The following is a 20,256-nucleotide window of genomic DNA, read 5'->3' as shown; positions in this document are numbered from 1 at the left end:
CTTCCTCTACAACAGTGACTCTCAACCTTCTTAATGCTGTAACTCTTCAAAACAGTCCCTTGTGTTGTGACCATAACCATAAAATTATTTTTTGTTACATCATAACTGTAATTTTGTTACTGTTGGGAACTGCAGTGTAAATATGCTTCCAAATAGTCTTAGATGACCCCTGTAAAGGGACTTTTGACTCTCTAAAGGGATCATGACCCACAGGCTAAGAACCACTGCTCTAAAGAGTAAATGGAAAGTCATTTTAGAAGTAACACTCTTGTACTGAAGAGTGAAAATAAATAAGTCTGAGAAGAGACAAGAGACAGGCTTGGTGCTGAGGGGCACTGACTGCTCTCCCAGAGGATCAGGGTCAGTTATCAGCACCCACACTGTGAATAACAATGATCTGTAACTCCAGTTTCAATGTGTCCAATGCCTTATCTGACCCTTAAGAGATTCACATACATACATGTAAGTGAATATTCATACCCATAAAAGAACAAATACATTTTTAAAAAGAAATTTGCATAAAGTTTAAATGTGAGGTTTTCTCATCTCTAAGTAATAAGTTAGTGCATTTCTTTCTGGCATTTTTCCTTGCATATTTGACAAATTACTATATACAATTTTGCACTGTATATTTTTCAACTCCATGAAGACGGTGTTGTTAAGTAGATGCTGATATTAACTTAATGGCTGCTTACCATTGTGTCACAAGGATTTATAATTTAAATATTACATGACTACTGAACAAGCGGTTGTAAAATTATTTACAATTATACATGAATGATCAGCCAAGACAGTATAATGGAGGCATAAATCTTTGGTACTGCTTATTTTACTACAAAAATTATTCTGGTAATTATATGCAAATAGAGGAAAGCTCTTGAAGATGTATTAAGAAGAATAAAGTAAGATTCCAGTTGAAGTATTAGAAAATACTGAATGATTATTAACTATAATCTTAAAATATGCTAATCATCTTTCTGGAACTTTAGTACTCAAAGGATAAAACACTTGCTTTTACAGATACTCATGTCTCCATATAACCATAAGTTTGCATGTAAGCATTTATTGATAAATGTCCATTGCAAAGTTACATAAGTAGAAGCAGAAATTTAACAGAATAATAGCAAACTATAGATGAGATAAAGAAATAGATTTGACCATGACTTCTTATATAAATAGATAATCAAAACTTCTAAACTGCTTTAAAAGTCTCTCAGGAGCCCTTCTTCAGAGTTCTCTTTAAGCAAACCCACACAATAAATAATTTTGAGGCATGTTCCAGTTAGCCACGGTTGTCTTCAAAATGAGTCGCTTTAAAGATCCATGCACCACATATCTCAGGTCTTGAGCAGCTGACAATCTCAGGCAATCTATCCTAGTATTTTCTCACAGGTATGCCTACAGAAGCAGGAGGCCTTTAATGTTTCTTTTGGTGTCTGGGCAGCACAGCATGGGAGAGCTGGGAACAGGTTGAATGCTTCTTCCTCTTTAAGCTTGGCAGTTTCTCACTTTATGCCTACACTCCAATTTTCCACTCAAAACTTTAGTATAACTTGACTTCAAAATTACCTACTAGCCTAAACCCTAACAATTATTTCAGAAGGACAGAGGAATATCAAAAGCTCCTAATGACCTCACCTTATGAGTCAAACAGTGTTCGACATTTTTACTGTTATGAATAGAGTCCGATAGTCATAGGCCAGCTCAGCTTTAAAAATGGAAAGGAGTGCACTTCAGTGTTCAGTGAATGAGTGAATTGCATTGCTAGAGAGAAGGGAGTGATGCCAGTCACTGACGCCTAAACTGTCTATTGCTTGCTGTCCATTGTCCACCTGTCTCTACTGTATGCTTCATACTTCACCTGCACTTTTAACACAGACTTTTTCTTTCTTCCCTTCATTGGAAACTCTTTTCCACATTAATAGGTAAAGGAAGGTCTGCGTATCCCTTGCTAATTTCCAAAATCAGATTTTGTTATCAGACCGTGCTTATAGGTCACATTGACTATCCATTAGTATAATGACTGTGGTAAATAATTTCCTTTCATTAGAATAGATGTTCACAGTTCTAGTATTTAGCACAAAACCACATATACAGCCTGAATAATTATCAACTGAATAGTCTCTTTGAAGCTCATGATCACCTCTCTAAAATAGTAAACCAATAATAGTACAGTAATAATTAACGTCTAGGAAACATATAGCATGTCACCATACTCTATTATAAGGTAAATAGAGTATGGTATCTGTTGGTATCATTGTGGTAATAAGATAGCAATCATAACTTCGGCATAATTATATTGTTCTTACAGACAGTTTCCCTTTTCCTCACGATGCCACATTAATGACTTCAACACAGGCATTAACATAGTCATCCACAGCTCTGGGGTTATCCACACTTATTCTTCACTTTATGGCCACACCAATTTCCCACTCAAAAGTATTTCACTTCCATACATACAAAACGTCACAAATTCTGCCAGTCGCCCTTCACAACAGAACACCTACTTTCTGGCTCCTTTCTGTAGTAGTCCAGTTTTCCAATGCCTCTGTGTTGTTCTAAACCTTCCCAACTTCTCCTGAATCCCACAGTAATTCACATTTTCTGCATCTTTGGTGACGAGCAGTGAAGCTTATCCAAACTTCAACCCTTGCTTCTGCCTTCCTTCCTAGACCTGGTTCTGGCGGTTCTTGAAATGAGCCTATTTTCTCAGTTTGCCTTCATGGTGATACAATCCAGCTAAATCTGGAAAGCTATGATTATCTCTAGTCTCTCTTGCTTCCTCTCACTGTGGATTGACTCAAAGCCTTTCCAGATGCCCTCATGTCCCAAAGCTCACTTTCACATATACACAGCCTTCCTTTTCGAGGGTTCAGTGAAGAAAACAATGATCGCCTTCCAAAACGAGCTCTGGGCTTCTTTCCTTGTTATTTCAAAGCCATTCTGTGTTTCATTATTTCATTGTTTCTTCCATCCCTCCACTGAGAGACGGAACTGCCATTTCTCAAAGCTTTGCACTGCTCCTCTGTTCACAACCCCAGCTCTCTCACCTGCATGCTAGAATAGTCTCTCATTTTCAGTCTCAGTGGAAAGATGCTCATCCTGTCTCTTCAAAACGCCATTTGCGTGCCATGGCTTTAAAGTGCTTGAGCTCACTGTTCCTTTCTTTAGTTCGTCAACATCTTGATCATGGAATTGAGAAAGTAATTTGCCACAAAAATACCAATTCATAGATTAGTAACTTAAAATAAGTCTAGGTATATATTCTTCATATAATATGGCAACAATTCTACAACTTGCATAGTCTGCATTATTAAAAAATGAGTTTAACAACAAGAAAACTGTTATTTCCTCTAGTCAAAAAATAAATAAGTATACATTCTAATGCACTTAAAACTGATTTTAGGTATAATTAACTAAAGGGAATTTTTTCCTGAAATCATATTCTGGATATTTTTGAAAACAAAATCTACATAGATTGTTATCTGCCTTCGTCTACCAGCTGTCTCTGTTCCATACTATCCCTTAAAGATAGTATATATATATATATATATATATATATATATATATATATATATATATATATATATATATATATCTGAAGTGTATGTCATTACCACTCTACTACATTACCCTCCGCAAAGAAACATGATCATAGTGTCCTTTAAATTCCCACAGAGGACTATGAATACTTCTCATTCAGTAAATATCCTTACTTTCCCCATAGTACCACTATCTCAAAAGTCTCTGCATCTTCATGGCCTAATATGATTTGTTCAGAATAACTCATTACATGACTTTCACGTTGTAAGGTTTCTGAGCCAGAACATTATCTCCATCCACCTAGAGCTTTTTTAATTTTTGAATTGGATATTTGATTTATTTACATTTCAATCGTTATCCCCTTTCCTGGTTTCCCCTTTATCTCATTCCCCCTCCCCTGCTTCCATGCTGGTGCTCACCTCCCCACCCACCCACTCCCACCTCACTGCCCTGACCTTCACCTACAGTGGGGCATCAAGCCTTCACTAGACCAAGGGCTTCCTCTTCCACTGATGCCAGATAAGACCCTTTCGCTGTTTCAGTCCTTCCACTAACTCCTCCAGTGGGGTCCCTCTGATCATCCTGATGGTTATAAATGGTATTGTGTCTGCTCCTGAAGCATTGCCTGCCTGTGGCTAGTGATTTATTTTAACAACCACAGTTCATATTGACATTCATATATTTGTGTCTACTTCTGATTATTTTTCCTTTTTCTATAAAATGTAATGCTAATTGAAAGTTGCTTCCAGGCACAAAGTGTCAGAAAAAAATATAATACATAATTAAGTTCCTCTAGAAATTCTAGAAAATAACATGTATCCCATAAACTTCTGCTGTCAATTTTCAACACTAAGTATATATTTTGTTAAAACAATCACATCATCTGATGAGATTTACACTAGAAAGATCATGTCTTGTGGCTGCTTATGACTCTGCACTTAGCTTTATCTGCACTTGCCTGTAGGTCCCCCAGGCCCACCTGGAGTGGTCATAGTGGAGGAGATCACAGAAAACACAGCCACCCTCTCATGGAGTCCAGCAACTGACAACCACAGCCCCATCTTCTCCTACAACCTTCAGGCTCGCAGTCCCTTCTCCCTGGGCTGGCAAACAGTGAAGACAGGTAAGAGGTCAGACAGACAGACACCAAAACAGTATCGTGGAGCAGTGGGAGCATTTACCTTAAACCTTACTTAAAGTCATTTATCAACTGTAGAAAGCTTTTATTCTTTATAACATTGATCTTCATTGTGAATTATTTCCCCGTGCCTTTTAAAAGCAAGCTCCCTTCCTCTCTTCTGTTTACAGCTTGCAAAAAAGAGGCTACATTGTGTCTCTGTATGTTGAACTAACTTTCAGATTCACAAGTAAGTGGCAAAAATTACATTATGCACAAAATCCCTGTGGAGCCACTCCCTAGCTTCCCTCAATTACAACACTGTATATGACTCAAGAACAGTTATCAAAGCAAAGATAGGACACTGAGCAACCCTCTTTAGTAAGCTCCAGGGCTCCCTGGGAATTCATCAGTTTGATATACAGTCATTTTCAGGATGCAGCTCTAGGGAATTTTTACATTTTGTTATATAAACAAAAATACATGAAGATGGATTAGGATATAGAACTTCCTACATCTCAGAAACTCCATGTCAGTTTTATTTATAAAATGAAAATCTAACATGAACTGTGTGTTGTAAAATAATGCATCATTTTAATTTGTGCTTCTAATGCATTTTCTGCTTTAGTTTTATTATTTTAATTATTTTCATCACTAGTAATTTTCTTTGAATATTATAAAACTAACTTTCCCCAATAATATTGTCAATAATATTGAAAGTCACACTTCCTAATGACTCTTAAATACATATTTAGCATTATGTTCAAATAAACTGTAAGGCCAGAAGGAAAGTTTTCAGATGCAATTGTCCACACAGAGTGGGGATGAGTGCTCCTGTTGTATTTTAGAAACAATTCATCTATTTAGAAGTGAAATATAAAAATGTCAAGCTAGACATGATGGTAGATCCCTACAATCTCATCCCTTGAAAAGCAGAGGCAAGAGAGCTTCCTTGTGTTTTAATCCAGCCTAGGCTACCTAATAAGCCAAATGGGCTATATATCAAAACCCTGTCTCAAACACGTTCAAATAAGTAATGTGAGAATCATCAAGATGATGTATGACTTTATTAAGAATAAAATTAAATGCAATGATGTGGCTATGGCATGGTCTAGGGTGTCTAGGTAAATGAAACTTTGGCACATTTGGCTGCACTCAAATTACAGTTATGTTGAGAGAAAATATAATTTCCCACAGAACCTACAGAACATATTACTTAGTACTAGGTTGCTGCATGAACTTAGACATCACAATGATTATTATTATAGTGTGCTGTGTGTTTACTTATACTTCCCACAAATGTTTAAAGCACTATCCACATTCTGGGATCCACTATAACACTAGGATGATTGTAGCCCCCAAGAAGGAGAGAAATGGCCTGGATTGGGAGACATGAGGAGAATAGGAATTCACATCTCATAAAGAGACTGATTCAAGAATTCTCATCCACTCTTCACCTGCTTTCTATCTTCGTGTTACTGTGACTCCTTAAAGACTTTGCCTTGATGTTATGACACAGAATCAATGGTGTGTCTACTGTCTTTTCACATGTTCCACCGTCCTGTCACCATGTGTCACACACATTGCTCAACTTCTGGAAGATATTCTTAGGAGCATATGTATGTTTCCTGAGTCACTCAGTGGTTTTCTAACCAAGCAGTGCCATGAATTCATGTTTCTTAGTTACCTTACTCTCTGATTCCCATCATCATTTGTTATTTTTGTTTTCTTGGTGCACCTGTTTCGACAGGGAGGTGAGGAAGATTAGGAAGAAAGGTTATTTTGTGTTGTTGAAAATCCTCTACTGGAAAGATGCATCTTCATTTTTCTAAAATAATTTTAATACTGGAGACACATTTAAGTTATAGCTCTGATATCTTCAGAAAGTATTTCTTTTTTAAAATCTAAGATTATGCTTTATTTGTAAGAAAATACATTTTTCAAAATTATAGCTCTATCAGTTTTCATTTTTTTCTACAGTTCATAGAGTGAAGTATCTCACAGATCGATTCTTCATCTGATTTCTTAGTCCAAAACTCAAAATATGTTGAAATAGTGGTGAAGGCAAGCCATCCCCAGGACAGGAGCACAGAGGAGTCCTCAAATCCTTGGTGATTTGAAGAAGCTGTTGTTAATGCTTTCTGGCTCTAGCCCTGTGCCTAATGCAGCCATAATTGTAGTGCCTATGGTGGGGAAGAAAGGTCCTTAACTGTACAGATCCTCTATGGGCAATTTCTTGTTTTATGAACTTATTCTCATAATCTAAAATAATTCAAATAAGTAACTCCTAATCCTGACATAGATATTAGAAAAAAAGGATGAGTATACATTTTAAATTTTTTGATAAATCAATGTAACTTATAAGCTCTTTGTAAAACATATTAACATTCTTTTACACTCCAAAATGAAAGTGAATTCTTTTTGTTAATAAAAACAAAATTTGAGCATGGGCCTTCTAAATAAGCACATTTTAGGATAGATGAATAAATTCAGATTGTAGAATTGGCTTATAAATTCTTTGCAAAGGAGATCTGAAGTTAAATAAGAATAATCTGTATATTTGGAAGAAATTGTGAAAGAGTCTTTGAGAAGTGAAAACAATTAAGTAAATAAACTGTTTAAAAATTCAGAGTTCTTCACACTGCTGAAAACTCTTAGGCGACCTGTTGGGTTTTTTTTTTTTTTTTTTTTTTTTTTTTTTGGTATGTGTGTGTGTATTTAAGATTATCAAATCACCTATTACTCACCATAGACATCATTGATCTTTCTTTGTATAACTTCAGGACGTCTCTGAAACATTTATCATTGGTTTCTATTTTCTGTCTATGGATGTGTTTTCCATGAGTCAATTGGTTGGTTAAATTCTGCAATTTCACTAGATTTTCAAGTATTTTATTAAGTCATTGCATGTGACGACTTTACTAGAAAGCCCATTCGAGTGGGATTCTCCTCTTATTCAGCATGTTCTTCTTGGCTGCCTTTAAAACACTGCTATTATTTTCCCTGTGATTCACATATTTGCCTTGAAACCAATCTATAGCCATGGCTCTAGGAAAAATATCTTTATGAAAAGATGCCAATAAAGCTATTAAATGTTCTACTTGGAAAAAATCCATTATTTTTAATCTCCTCAACAGTGAAAACCAAAATTCTTGACTTGATGAAGACAAACTTGTTTGCAATTTATTTTTTTTCTTGTTTTTAAACTGTTTCAACTAATGTTTTTGAAAGTATATCCCTTATGAATAACAATATGTTTAGTTAATTAACTATGTTATGAATTGATATGAGTTATGATTAAACTACAGAAACATGAAGGTAGTTAGATGGCATAATGACACTTGCTGTATAAGCTTGGGGACCTGAGTTTAAATGCTCCACACCCACATGGGACCAGGTGGCACATGCTTGTAATTACAGAAATGACAGATGGAGACAGGTGGATCCTGAGAGCTCAAATCCTAGACCTCACTAAGTAGTGAGATTCTAGTTCATTGAGGTACCTCATCTCAAAGCACCAAGGCACTGAGTGGTAGAGAAGTGCAGCTGATATCTTGTTCTGGCTGCTATTAGTATATGGTATATGTACAAGTACAATCATATGCACCCCCTCGTACAACACACACACACACACACACACACACACACACACACACACACATTAGAGAATATACCAATTCTAAGAAAATAAGTAAAAACCAGAGAAGTTCAGCAATGGAATACTCTAGTTGCAAAAGCACATGACGAAGATGAACTAGGGAAAAGTGGCCGAAGTAATCCATGGTGTATAAATGAAGTCAGGCACAGTTATTTCCAGGAAAATGGAAAGTATACCAAGAGAGAAATAGGGTAAGTGAGTGTGGTACTCACCCGGTTAGGACGGAAATCTAGCATTGGTTTTGATGATATGAAGGTCAGTGCCAACCTGGAAAATTACAGTTTCAATGGTGGGGCAGCTCGTATGGTCTGATGAGCAGTCAGGGGAGAATGGGACACAACAGTACAGACAACTCCTGAAGTTTCTGATTGAATCAAAGCATAGTACAAAAACTACGCCAAGCAGAGATCCCAGCTCACTCCTGTTCATTGCTATCATTAATAATTAAGATCTGTTCCTAAATCGTTGTTGTAGACGGGACACAAAATATATTTGTAAGAACTGAAAAAGTCTTTTGAAGTCTCCCTAGAAACTGGAAGAAACTGTTTCTACTGTGAATTATCCTCTTTTGTAGGGCTGAAGATGAGAAAATGAGTTTTAGTGTAGATAATACTAAGTTCTTTAATAGCCAAATAAGACAAATTGTAATGACCTGCTAATAACTTAAGCATATATGCTGCTCACTTTCTGAAAGTTCACTTTATCTTAGTTGTGATACTTGAGGCACATCATCACATACAAGAAAGGAGGAGCCACAATCTCATACAGTGAGGAAGTTGGGACAATTAACAGTGACATCACTAACCAACATACAGTTTTCTCCAGCCTCTTCACCGTGTGGAATGTGCTTCTTCTCTGTAGTCCCAGACGTCATCACAGGAGACATGGAGTCAGCGATGGCTGTTGACCTAAACCCCTGGGTAGAATACGAATTCCGAGTGGTGGCAACTAATCCAATTGGGACAGGAGATCCAAGCATTCCTTCTCGAATGATCCGCACAAATGAGGCAGGTAAGAGCCATGGCATGAACCTCCTGCCCCATAAACCTCTTAGCACGCTGGACACGAGTTGAATTCATTACAATTGAGTCATGGCTTGCCTGATGCATTTTTCGAGTATCCTAAAATTGCATCCTTCAAAGTAACTATTTTGTTTTCCTTCTTTTTGGCCCTTTTTGCCACATCTTCCATAAACAATGTTCACAAAATCTCCAGTTGTTTCCTATCCTTAACCTGTGTTTTAGTTCTCAGGAAGCAAAGGAAATTAATCTATTCTTTTAAGAGAATCCATAAAATTCAGAGTATTATGAACTCATCATCTTGTTTCTCAATGATTGTTCTTGCCTTTGATTATAGGACATGTTCTTAGGTTCCTTTCTGCTGTCCTTACCACCTAACCCATAAAAATTACGCTTTGAAAAGACAGACAAAGCCCTTGCTTGATCTGGTGCCTTCAGGAAGTCTGGCACATGAGCCATCCATCTGCTTCCTAGCTTATAAAGGGCACTTCCTAGTCTTCTGGAATAAATATGCCTAATTAAAATGTCACCATAATTACCATATAAAGGAAACTAACAGTGTTTATGATAAACCTAATCAGGATACCTTGCTAACATACAGAAGGAACCATCACTAAAAGGACGAAATGTTCTGTTCTTATGGCTCTGGGGAGTGGAACAGAGTCTCATAGAACCCAAACTGGACTTGAATTTCTTATGTAGCCAAATATATTCTTGAAGTCCTGTTCTTACTGTGTTCTTGCCAAGCACCTGTTTCTACGATCTACCCTATCTTCTGTAAAATCCTATACTAACTTCATAAAGAAGTAGACAATTTCAGAAATACTATGTGTTTAAAGAGATACATCTCTTCCTCATCTGGTCTTGTCATGTTGTATATTCATATCATATAATCAAAAAGATGTATAACAAAATATATAAGTTAATCAAATATTAAGAAAATACTAAAGCACACTTTTTAAAAAGTGAACATCAAATATCTGACATGGTCAGTGTGACCATGACAGAAAACAGGGGCAGGAAACGTTTCAGATGTGAGAGAAAATAAATAAAATTTAATATTTTATCCTCAGTCATTATTCATGAGTCTCGACAAAAAGAACACTGAACATCAAGACGTCCATTTTCTCCACAGTTCTGGATTTGAAATGTAAAATCATGTCAGATGCTATCATTCAATGTATTTCTTTCTTATTGCTGTATTTATGTTCACATATATCTATATATATGCTATATACATATTATATTTGTGTTTTATGTTTTTGCTAACTTGGGATTCTTCTGGGTTGGCCTAGAACCTGGTAAACAATACATCCTGCTCTAAAATCCATGTCTCCTGCCTCAGCCTTCCTAGTGGAAGAATTATAGGGAAGCCCCGCCACACCTGGGTATATAGTATTTTAGGAGGTATATTTAAAAGAAAGAAAGGAAAGAAGGAAGGAAGGAAGGAAGGAAGGAAGGAAGGAAGGAGAGAGAAAAGTGAAGAAGGGAGGGAGGACAGAAGAAAGAAACAAAGACATAACTATAAAGTAGATGCTCAGGATTATTTCCTTGGAAAGAAAGAAACTTAGAAAATAGTTTAAATATGACAAAAAGTCACCCCCAGAAAACTCAGCTTTTCTGTTTTGTAAGTTATCTCTTTTGATGTTTTCTCTTTTCTGCTTTACATTGTGTAAACTTCAAAGTGGATATTAATTGCTTGATTAGATTTTCATACATCCATAAAATCGGCCATGTTTTCATTGTGTCCAGGTGTTCATTAACTAAACCATAAGAGCTTAGTCATTCTTTTTTTATGTGCTCACTTTGAGGAACCAAAAAGATAGCGGACAGTGATATGGGCATGCATTTCCTAAGAACGCTGCCTTACTTTTCACACTGCTAATCGTGCTTACTCAAGACAAAGGTTATTGTAATTTGGAAGCTATCTGTAAATACACATTTTAATCATAAAAAATCCATTTGGGATGAGTAACCCTTCTAAACTTCTTAAATATAAGTCTATTTGAGCTATCAAAAATTTGTTAGAAAATCACCATTGCATTTTAATGAGTTTGAATTAAAATCATGTTCAAGTGATGCATTTCAGTGACCTCATGGAGCTTTAGATTTACCTCAGTCATGAACATTTTACCATAACTGCATAGATGACATACTTTGTTCCATTAAAGTCTTATAGAAGAAAGTAATGTCCTTAAAAGTACATGAAGAGCTTGCCTCTTACAGGGAAGTGGAGAAAGTGAGCTTCCCCCACTTTATTCTGCTTGTACTTGAAAGTCAAGCTCAGCTTGAGCTCCTAATGGCATAGAAGCAAGTGTTGAGTTTTGCCACTGTTTTCTCAGGCAGCACAGATTAAAAGAGACACCAATATCCTGAGCCAGCAGTCTCCAGTGGCAGGTTCTATCTCTTTCAAGTACCTGTTTTATATTTCAAGATGAAACTGTTCTAATGGACCAACTAAACTTTGAAAATGGACAGCTATAGGGGAGGACAAACAGGTTTGAACATTAGGATGTTGAGATTATGAGTGATTGTGTTTCTGTAAATATCTGTTCATAAAAAAATCTATATTTCAAAAATAACTTGAGTGAAACATCTGTTGAAAGTGTTCTTTCCATACAAAAAGAAAGAATGAAAGAACGAATGAAAGAAAGAAGGAAGGAAGGAAGGAAGGAAGGAAAAGATATTTCTGGTCATCAAAACACTTTTAATAGTCTTTGAAAATAATATAACCAATTGTATAGGTTATGCTGGCCACAGAGAACATTGTCAAAGTATGCTATGTGCTTGTATAAAGGGGTCCACATAAGACCCAGTACTTTGTAAATGAATATATACCAATATAAAGCTTTCTACCAAAAAATGTATAAACTGATTTAATCCAATTTCTTGGCATAAGGAGGTCAAACTAGTATAGTAAATGTCTATTTTTACTTTGGTGTGCATTTATATTTATGGAGCAATTTCAATTTTCTTACAAGTTTTAATTAGATTATACAGAGAGAGAAAGATATAAATAGACAACATGTTTAATTAATGAAATGTGCTGCTCTCGCAACTAACTTGTAAATTTAGAACACAACAGTGTGAATGTTTTGTTATTTTAAAGATGTCACAAGAGAGATGGATTAAGAAATGTATCTTTAAAATATGAGATGGTTGAAGCAGAAAAACACAATGAATACAATAGTAGTTGCTGTTTTTTTTCCTAAACCTCGTTGTTCTGCAAGTTACATATTAGAAACCTTCAAAGAGGGAATGGGGGGAGGGGGTGGAGTAGCTAACCACGTAACATGTCTTTCTACATAATGACATGTTTGTTGTGTGAGTTTAAATTTTAATTAATGTTCTGCTGTGTCATTTACTAACATGCTCAACACAGGCCAGGTTGCCTAAATTATTCTTATCTTTATTTATCACGTGAGAAAACTACTGTGCTCTAGTCTTCTGTTGCTGTGGCAAAAACCATGACAAAATGAAACTTGGCAGGGCCAGAAGGGTTTCTTTGGCTTCCCCTCCCAGGCCACAATCTGTCACTAGGGAAGTCGAGACTTGAAGCAGAAACCATGGAGAAATATTGCTTGCCAGCCTGTTCTTCAGCTCATCACAGTCTGATGCTTGGCTGACTTCCTTAGATATTCGAGGACCAGAGTCACTGGATTGTACCATCCCTGATGAACTGGAACAACAATGGATAATCAAATCAATAGCACACAGAGGTGCCCATACACTAATCTTATCTAGGCAATGTTTCAGTTGAGTCTCCTCTGTCGGGTTACTGAAAACTCTGTCAAGTTGTTAATTAGCTGACTGGGACAGCCTATTTGATCATAGCATTATATAGGAGAACATATGGATATTAATATCGATGCTGTTTTCATCATCTCTTACTGGGTTTCAAAATGGAAAATTAAGCAATGATGGCATGCAAAATTCTTTTTTTATATTGAGGATATGAGTTCAGCTAAATGTATGTCGGATCAACATCCCTGAAGGCCTGCTTATGACCCTCACATACAACCATTACATTCTTCCTCTTACCTAGTACTAAGTACATAATTATTCCACAGAGTGACATTTTTTCACTGTTTTTTGTAGCAAAGGAAGCCTAAAGAAGCAGAGAAAAGCCAAGTATTGAATAAAAACTATGCATCAAATTGCTTATTCCAGAAATAGTTCTGTAGCTGCCTAACACATTGAATTCTGTCCACCCTTATTTTTTTTACTATGAAATGGAAAATGTGCTACAAATGTTTCTGGCCACACAAGAAAAATACATTATGTCTACATTTAAGAGGTCAATGCTCTGGCATCTAGGAGTATCAAATGCATGTGTAGCAGAAAGCCTTTCCCAGGTACATACTGCCTGTGTTGTATTATCTTCATGTGCCTGTGTACAGAGCAGACCAGACGACTTATAGAACTCAAAGCACAACAGCTTCCTTTGTCTCTCAGCACTGCTCCTTAATTCTCTCTGTTAGCTTGCTTCCCACAAACCACCTATCTCATTCCCACTCCTGGTAGTCCCAACAAATCTTACTCACATTACAGACTTTCACCTTTGTCTTCTGTCTCATGGAGTTTAACCATGAATCTGTCCTTGGCCAGAAGAGCCTGACATTCTACCTTATACACATGGATGAAATTGTCAAGATCTTTTAATGAAACACACACACACACACACACACACACACAATTCTGATCTATTTCCTCAGTTCCAATTATTTTGCTGTCACTGTTGGGTTCTAGAGAAGTCTCATTTTCAAATATGTAAACTATTCACTTTAAATAGATACTTTAATTTCTCGTGCATCCCATTTCTGCCCTTCCCTCCTAGCTCAGGATTGACCACGGAAAGCGGTGATCTGCTTGTGCCCTCTTCTTTCTTATCTCTTTCTCACACTGAGACTGCTACTCTGACTGGCACTTTCTAGACAGTGAGAAGAAAGAGAAAATGTCTGCATAGATGATGTCATCTCACATGGTGTTAGATGCTGCTAAGATGTGTTTTGTCTGCATGCTTCTTTTTCTACAAGGGTTTGGGCTCTTTGGTGATATGGGAATTGCTAGTGGGTCTAATTCTTCTGAGCCTAGTCAACCTTCCTTCTGTAGTGCTTGCTAAGCCCTAGAAATGGAAAATGATCTGAATGGCATTAACCTCTGCTCAGGCAACCACGTGAAGTGAGGTGCCCTTGTACAGAACCTAAGGTCAAAGTCATGTCCCCAGGGGGAGGAAGAAGCTGAGCTGTTTAGCAGGGTTGTCCCGTTCCTCTACTGTTTTCTTCGATGGAAAATGGCCTAGGCAGCGGGGCCTGAGCGAAGCTGCTTAGACAGGCTGGAGAAGGAAGAAGATAGGACGGTAAGACTGGCGCTCCTCTTCCTCACAAGCCTCGTTTCCTCGGCCCACTCACACCTCGGCATCTGAGGTTGCGTGGCTCACTGAAAGTGACAGAAAGACTCAGTTCATTTTTAATTCGGATCTCCTTAGCTGTACTTTATCTTCTAGCTCCTAAAAAGAAAACTGTTTTTACATTTACGTCTTCAGAGACCTTGTCCACAGCAGCTACTAAGAAAATTTAATTTCAAAAGTTAATAGAGGAGACAGAATAAAATCCTGTTGTGATGGATATATATTCTGCTTCTGTAATAAAAAATAGATAAAATGTATGGAAATAGTGACACCATATAAGGTAATCCTAGATCAATTTTCTCTGAGAGTCTGTGTATTAACAGCAAATGGTATTTAGTGGAAGTTTGAAAACCATGCCAGATATGATTTGTACTGAATTACTTACTGGACACAATTATTAAATACAGAGTGGTCAGATATGGCTGTGTACAAAGGAAGGGCCCAGACTGGGAGGGTGTTTTAAGACTTTAATTTTCTTCCTCTGTTTTAAAGAAAATATAAAGTATTCTGCTGAAATAGTTGGTAAAATCTAAAAGAAAATATAAGTGAACATTATAACTTTCTCCAAACCAATGAGTAATTTAATTATATTATGTAAAAGAAATGGTCCCCAGGAAGATTAAAATAAGACAGAAATTATAGCAAGCAACAGACCCTTAAAACCAAATCTCAATAATTAGAACAAAGAAAATAACAGCATGCTTCATAGGGCAGAGAGGAGTTTTCCATCATAAAACCCCGTTAGTCCAGGCAAATCTCTCCAAAATACTATTGAGAAGCTGCCTCTTCAGAGGCAGCTTGCAAACCAATCTGCTGACTCTAGCAAATGCCTTTTTACAGGGAAACTATTTGTTAACAGTCTGAGTACTTTCATACATCAACTTCAGGCTTTGTGCTAAGCACTTGAACTTCTTCATATGGTTAAGTGTCCCATGCAAGCTGTAGAGTCCTAATGTAGTGCTTCCTCTCATTCCACAGATCTGAAAACATGGCTAAGGAATGTTAACTATACCGACAAGGTTGTCTACTAAGTAAATGGCAGGGCTGATGCTCTTGCTTCCAAATGGAGCCCTTCGAAAACTACTCTCCTCTCTGAACCCTTTTCTTCTTTGATTTCACGAGTAAAGGAGTATCTTGTAATGTTAAATCGCATGTGTATATTAGTGCCTGGGTGTGGGTGTATACCTGTGAGTGAAGTTCCACCGTGGAGGCCAGAAGAGGCTATGGAGCCCTCTGGAGCTGGAGTCACAGGCAGGTGTGAGCCACCAGACACAGATATTGAGAGCTGAACAGATGTCCTTTGCAGGAGCAAAAAGTATTGATGATCATGGAGCCATTTCTCCAGGCCTCCTCTTCTCACCATCTCTTCAGTTCATCTGTTTTATACCACATAACCAGGAATTTTGATTCAACTACCCATTTCATTCTCTTCCTTCCTCGATTACCCATACAAATCAAATCTATAGGAGTTGAGGCAGATGCTATGTACTGAGCCCCCTACCTGCTGTGTGATGTGATGACAACTGTTAGTAAGAAACTTAAAAACTCAGAAAATGCTACACTTTCTGAAATATGCTGGCAATTTCTCTTGAGATCAAAGGGATATATATATATATATATATATATATATATATATATATATATATATATATTGCATGGATATCCAAATAAATGTTTGCTATGTCAAGACTGAAAGCCAAATGCCCACAGAAGGTATGAAATTTCAAGACAACAGGTTTGATCTTACACAACTTTCCATATTACCATAGGCTTCAGTACTAGATATCATACTATAAGTATTAATTATAATCAGGCACTGTAATAGATATTTATGAGGATAAGCTCAGCAAGTAGATACCGTTCCTGGGTGTGGTGCGTACCCTCTTTAATTCCACCTCACTAAGATGGGTGCAGAAGAATCAGGAATTCGATACCAACCTCAGCTCCACAGCAAGTTAAGGCCATCCAGGATTGCATGAAAAACTGCTTTTTAAAAACCTAACCAGCTAGGCAGTGGTGATGCATGTCTTTAATCCCAGCATTGGGAAGCAGAGGCAGGTGGGTCTCTGTGAGTTCAAAGCCAACCTGGACAACAGAATGAGTTCCATGACAGCCAGGGCTACATGGAGAGACCCTGTCTTGAAAATCTAAAAGAGAGAGAGAAAAAAAAAAACCTAACCAGATAAGCAGATATTCTTGTGTTCAAAAGACCCATGGAAAGGGGCAGAAACTCTGGGACTCAGTGCAGATCTCTGTCATGTCCCAGGATGCTGTCACTTTGTCTCCTTGTAAGCCCATGTTCCCCGCTGAGAAGAACAAAAGCATCTTCTAACTTTTTAGGGAACACAACTGGTGTTTGGTGTTAGTTTTGGAACTTTTGGTTTGGGTGACTCTAATTTTTAATCTTTCTGCAAACCTAAGCTGTTTGATACTGATTAACGAAATTATTTGTGTGGAGTATTTTTCAATCCTATTAGGAAAATGTTTTGAAGTGTCCCTCCAGACTCACCTTTTGTGTAGTTGCTCCCTTCCCTCAGCATGTCAGCTACTGGGACTGCCACTCAGCGCCTAAATTCCAAAGACTTCCCATGGTCCCTAGAAAACAAGTATTATTTAGTGGGCCACGTAAAATACTTATTGTAGGAGAAATTGAAGACTTTCAAGAAGAAAACTTGTTGTTAAGTGATTGTGCATTTTCTTTTGTCTCGTTTTGACTTAAGCAGTGGGAGTAATGTATGCCATGCTACGTTACTGTGCTGTTTACCAAGAGCCTTGCAAAGATCTAACCTGTGTGTACTGTGGCTACACCTTCTACTTTTGTCATTCCACACACTTACAAGGATGCTTCACATGTAAGTGAATAGCTCACATTTCAACATGCCAGATAAAACCTAAAACAGCTGAATACTTGTAACTTGTAAAGTCTCGACTCGATCATCGGTCCTTGAAGAGTCATTGTTCAGAAATAAACGTAATGAGAGTTTGCCATCTTAGAATGAGTATAAATTTGATCCCCTGAGTTAACACGTTTGTGACATTTATCAGTAGCTGACTGAGGGAGAAAACTTTAATCCTAAAGCAGGTTCTCACTAATTATACTGAAAATATGTTTGCTTTTAAAAATACGTATTTCTCTGAAAGGATTCATGAGATTTTATTTTCATGGATTTTAAGTTTCTAACAGGAAGTATAGAACCTTCATTCCAGAAAAGCTCTAGGAGATTAAGTCAAATGTTTTATGTCATAACGTATTATAAACAAAAGGATATAATTAAAATCAGCCAACTCTACAGTAGAATGGCAGAGACAACGACTCAGTGTCACCAACTTGAACAAGGAAATGCATGGCCATACAAGCCATAGATGTGTGTATTAAGAGATGTAAGCTAGCAGAATTAGGGAGTACCGCCTTAGAATCCAACAGCAAAGCACCAGCCTGGGCTGCAGCCTTTAAGACCTGCCAGTTCTGTCTATTGTATCTAATGGGCTTTTCAAAATCCACACTTTTGCATTATCCCAGTCCTTAAAATTCCTCTCCCACTGCCCTCAGAGAAGAGCCCCCTTTCCTACACCTCACACTGAGGCATCCAGTCCCAGTAGGACCAGGCCCACCCTCTCCCACTGAGGCACAAGCAGACAGTGCAGACACAGGAAAGGGCCTCCAGCTCCTCAGGGCACCTACATAAAGATCCAGCTGCACTTCTGCTACACATGTGGAGAGTCCAGGTCCGGTCCCTGCGTGCTTCCTCGTTGGTGGCTCAGATTCTGTGAACCCCTACGGTCCCAGGTTAGTCAGTTTTGAGTTGAGGCAGTCCTTGGTTGGTTCTCTCAGTCTCTGCTCCATCTTTATCTCTGTACATCTTGTAGGCAAGACCAATTTTGGGTTAAAGGTTCTGTGTGTGGTTTAAATGCCCCCTCCTCTGGAAGTCCTGGCCACTTCAGTCTTTATATCTGCCTCTGATAGAAATATCAGTCTGAGTCAACCCCATCTACTCCCTTTATTTGCCCGTCTCCCAAGCCTCCAGCTAGTCACCGGAGATGTACCCCCATTTCCATTTTTAATCCCAACTTTCTCCTACTCCCCCACACCCAACAGCCATACCAATTCCTCTCTTCCCTCCTCTCCTGCCCATTCCTTCTCTCCATCCTCCTCCAGCGACAATTTAGTTTCCCCTTCCATGTGAAATTCCTGCATCATCCCTTCAAACGTCCTTATTACCCAGTTTCTTTGGGTCTGTGGACTGTAGCATGATTATCCTGCACTTTATGGTTAACACCCACTTATAAGTGCACATACACCTATCTGTGTGAGTGACCTCACACAGGATGATAAATCTCAAGTTCCATCCATTTACCTGAAAATTCCATGGCTTTTGTTTTTAATAGCTGAGTATTATTAAATTGTATGAGTGTATCATATTTTCTTTATCCATTTTTCAGCTGAAAGATATTTAGTTTGTTTCCAGTTTCTGGCTGTTACAGATAAAGCCGTTATGAATACAGTTAAGCAAGTGTCCTTATGGTATAGCAGAACATCATTTGGGTATAGAACTAGGAGTCAGGCAGCTGGGACTTGGGGTAGAACTATTGTCCTCTGTGTTTATTTTATTTTACATGCATGTCTGTGCTCCACTTTTGTTCCAAATGCTTGGAGAGACTCAAAGAGAGCAACAATTGATCTCCTGAATTTACAGATATTTGGGAGTTTGTCATGTGGATGCTGAACAATGTTGCTTTTTAAACACATTTTGTGTAGAAAGTTAAAACGTATGGAGCACTTAAATATGTTTTCTAAAAACTAAATCATAAATGGGCTCCACAGTGATTCTTTCAGATTTTCAATTATAGGTCTCTGTATTCAGTTCTGAGCTTAGATTTCAGTGGGTTTTGAGAGAGGCTCACCTTAGAGCTAATAACTCATTGGACACCTCCTGCCAAGAGGCCCTGGGCAGCCCATGGTTGTAAGGGCAGAGAGGGATCTTCCCATGTTGAGACTTTGCAATGAAATATGAGTTCTTAGTGACTTTTTCTTCAAAGAAGAGAACTCAAAAATCTAAGTTCCAGATATAAACTTAGATTGATGATGCAGACAAAGAACTTATTCTAAAAATGTTAAAACAGTGTTATTTAGTTGTGTGGTTAATAGGTTACATATAGTTGGGGATAAATGTAAAGTGTGCTCTTAATGTGTTTGTATTCACTTTCTCTTCCTAAATTATTTTATTTATTATCCAAATGTTGCCTTACTTCCTGATCCTCCTCCCAGAGTTCTTTACCCCAACCTACTCCTTTGCCTCTGAGAGGGTGCTCTCTGACCCACCTCTTCGCCTATGCCCCTCCCTCACTCACCCACCCAACCCCACCTCACCCGACTCAGCATTCCCCTTCCCTAGGGCATTCCCACTGAAGTCAGACAAGGCAGTCCTCTGCTGCGTATGTGCTGGGGAGCATGGAATGCTTTTTGGTTGGTGGATTCGTATCTGGGAGCTCCCAGGGGTCTGTATTGTTT

General features: G+C 37.8%; 1 protein-coding gene across 2 annotated transcripts in view; it reads left to right on the top strand.

Annotated features, from left to right (window-relative positions):
• CNTN5 (contactin 5) overlaps positions 1-20,256 on the top strand; it is a gene marked incomplete at its 5' end in the record, with an annotated part of 653,203 nt that overhangs the window by 578,294 nt on the left and 54,653 nt on the right. For both annotated transcript variants that reach the window (XM_080930109.1, XM_080930108.1), the window contains 2 exons: positions 4,508-4,666; positions 9,180-9,329. In XM_080930109.1, the coding sequence (XP_080786235.1) occupies positions 4,508-4,666; positions 9,180-9,329 (309 nt within the window). The remainder of the gene's footprint in view (positions 1-4,507; positions 4,667-9,179; positions 9,330-20,256) is intronic.

The sequence above is a fragment of the Micromys minutus genome (genome assembly GCF_963924665.1).
Source record: "Micromys minutus genome assembly, chromosome: 16".
Classification (NCBI taxonomy): domain Eukaryota; kingdom Metazoa; phylum Chordata; class Mammalia; order Rodentia; family Muridae; genus Micromys; species Micromys minutus.
Note: the sequence above shows the minus strand (reverse complement) of the source record. Positions and strands in the feature narration are given on the sequence as shown.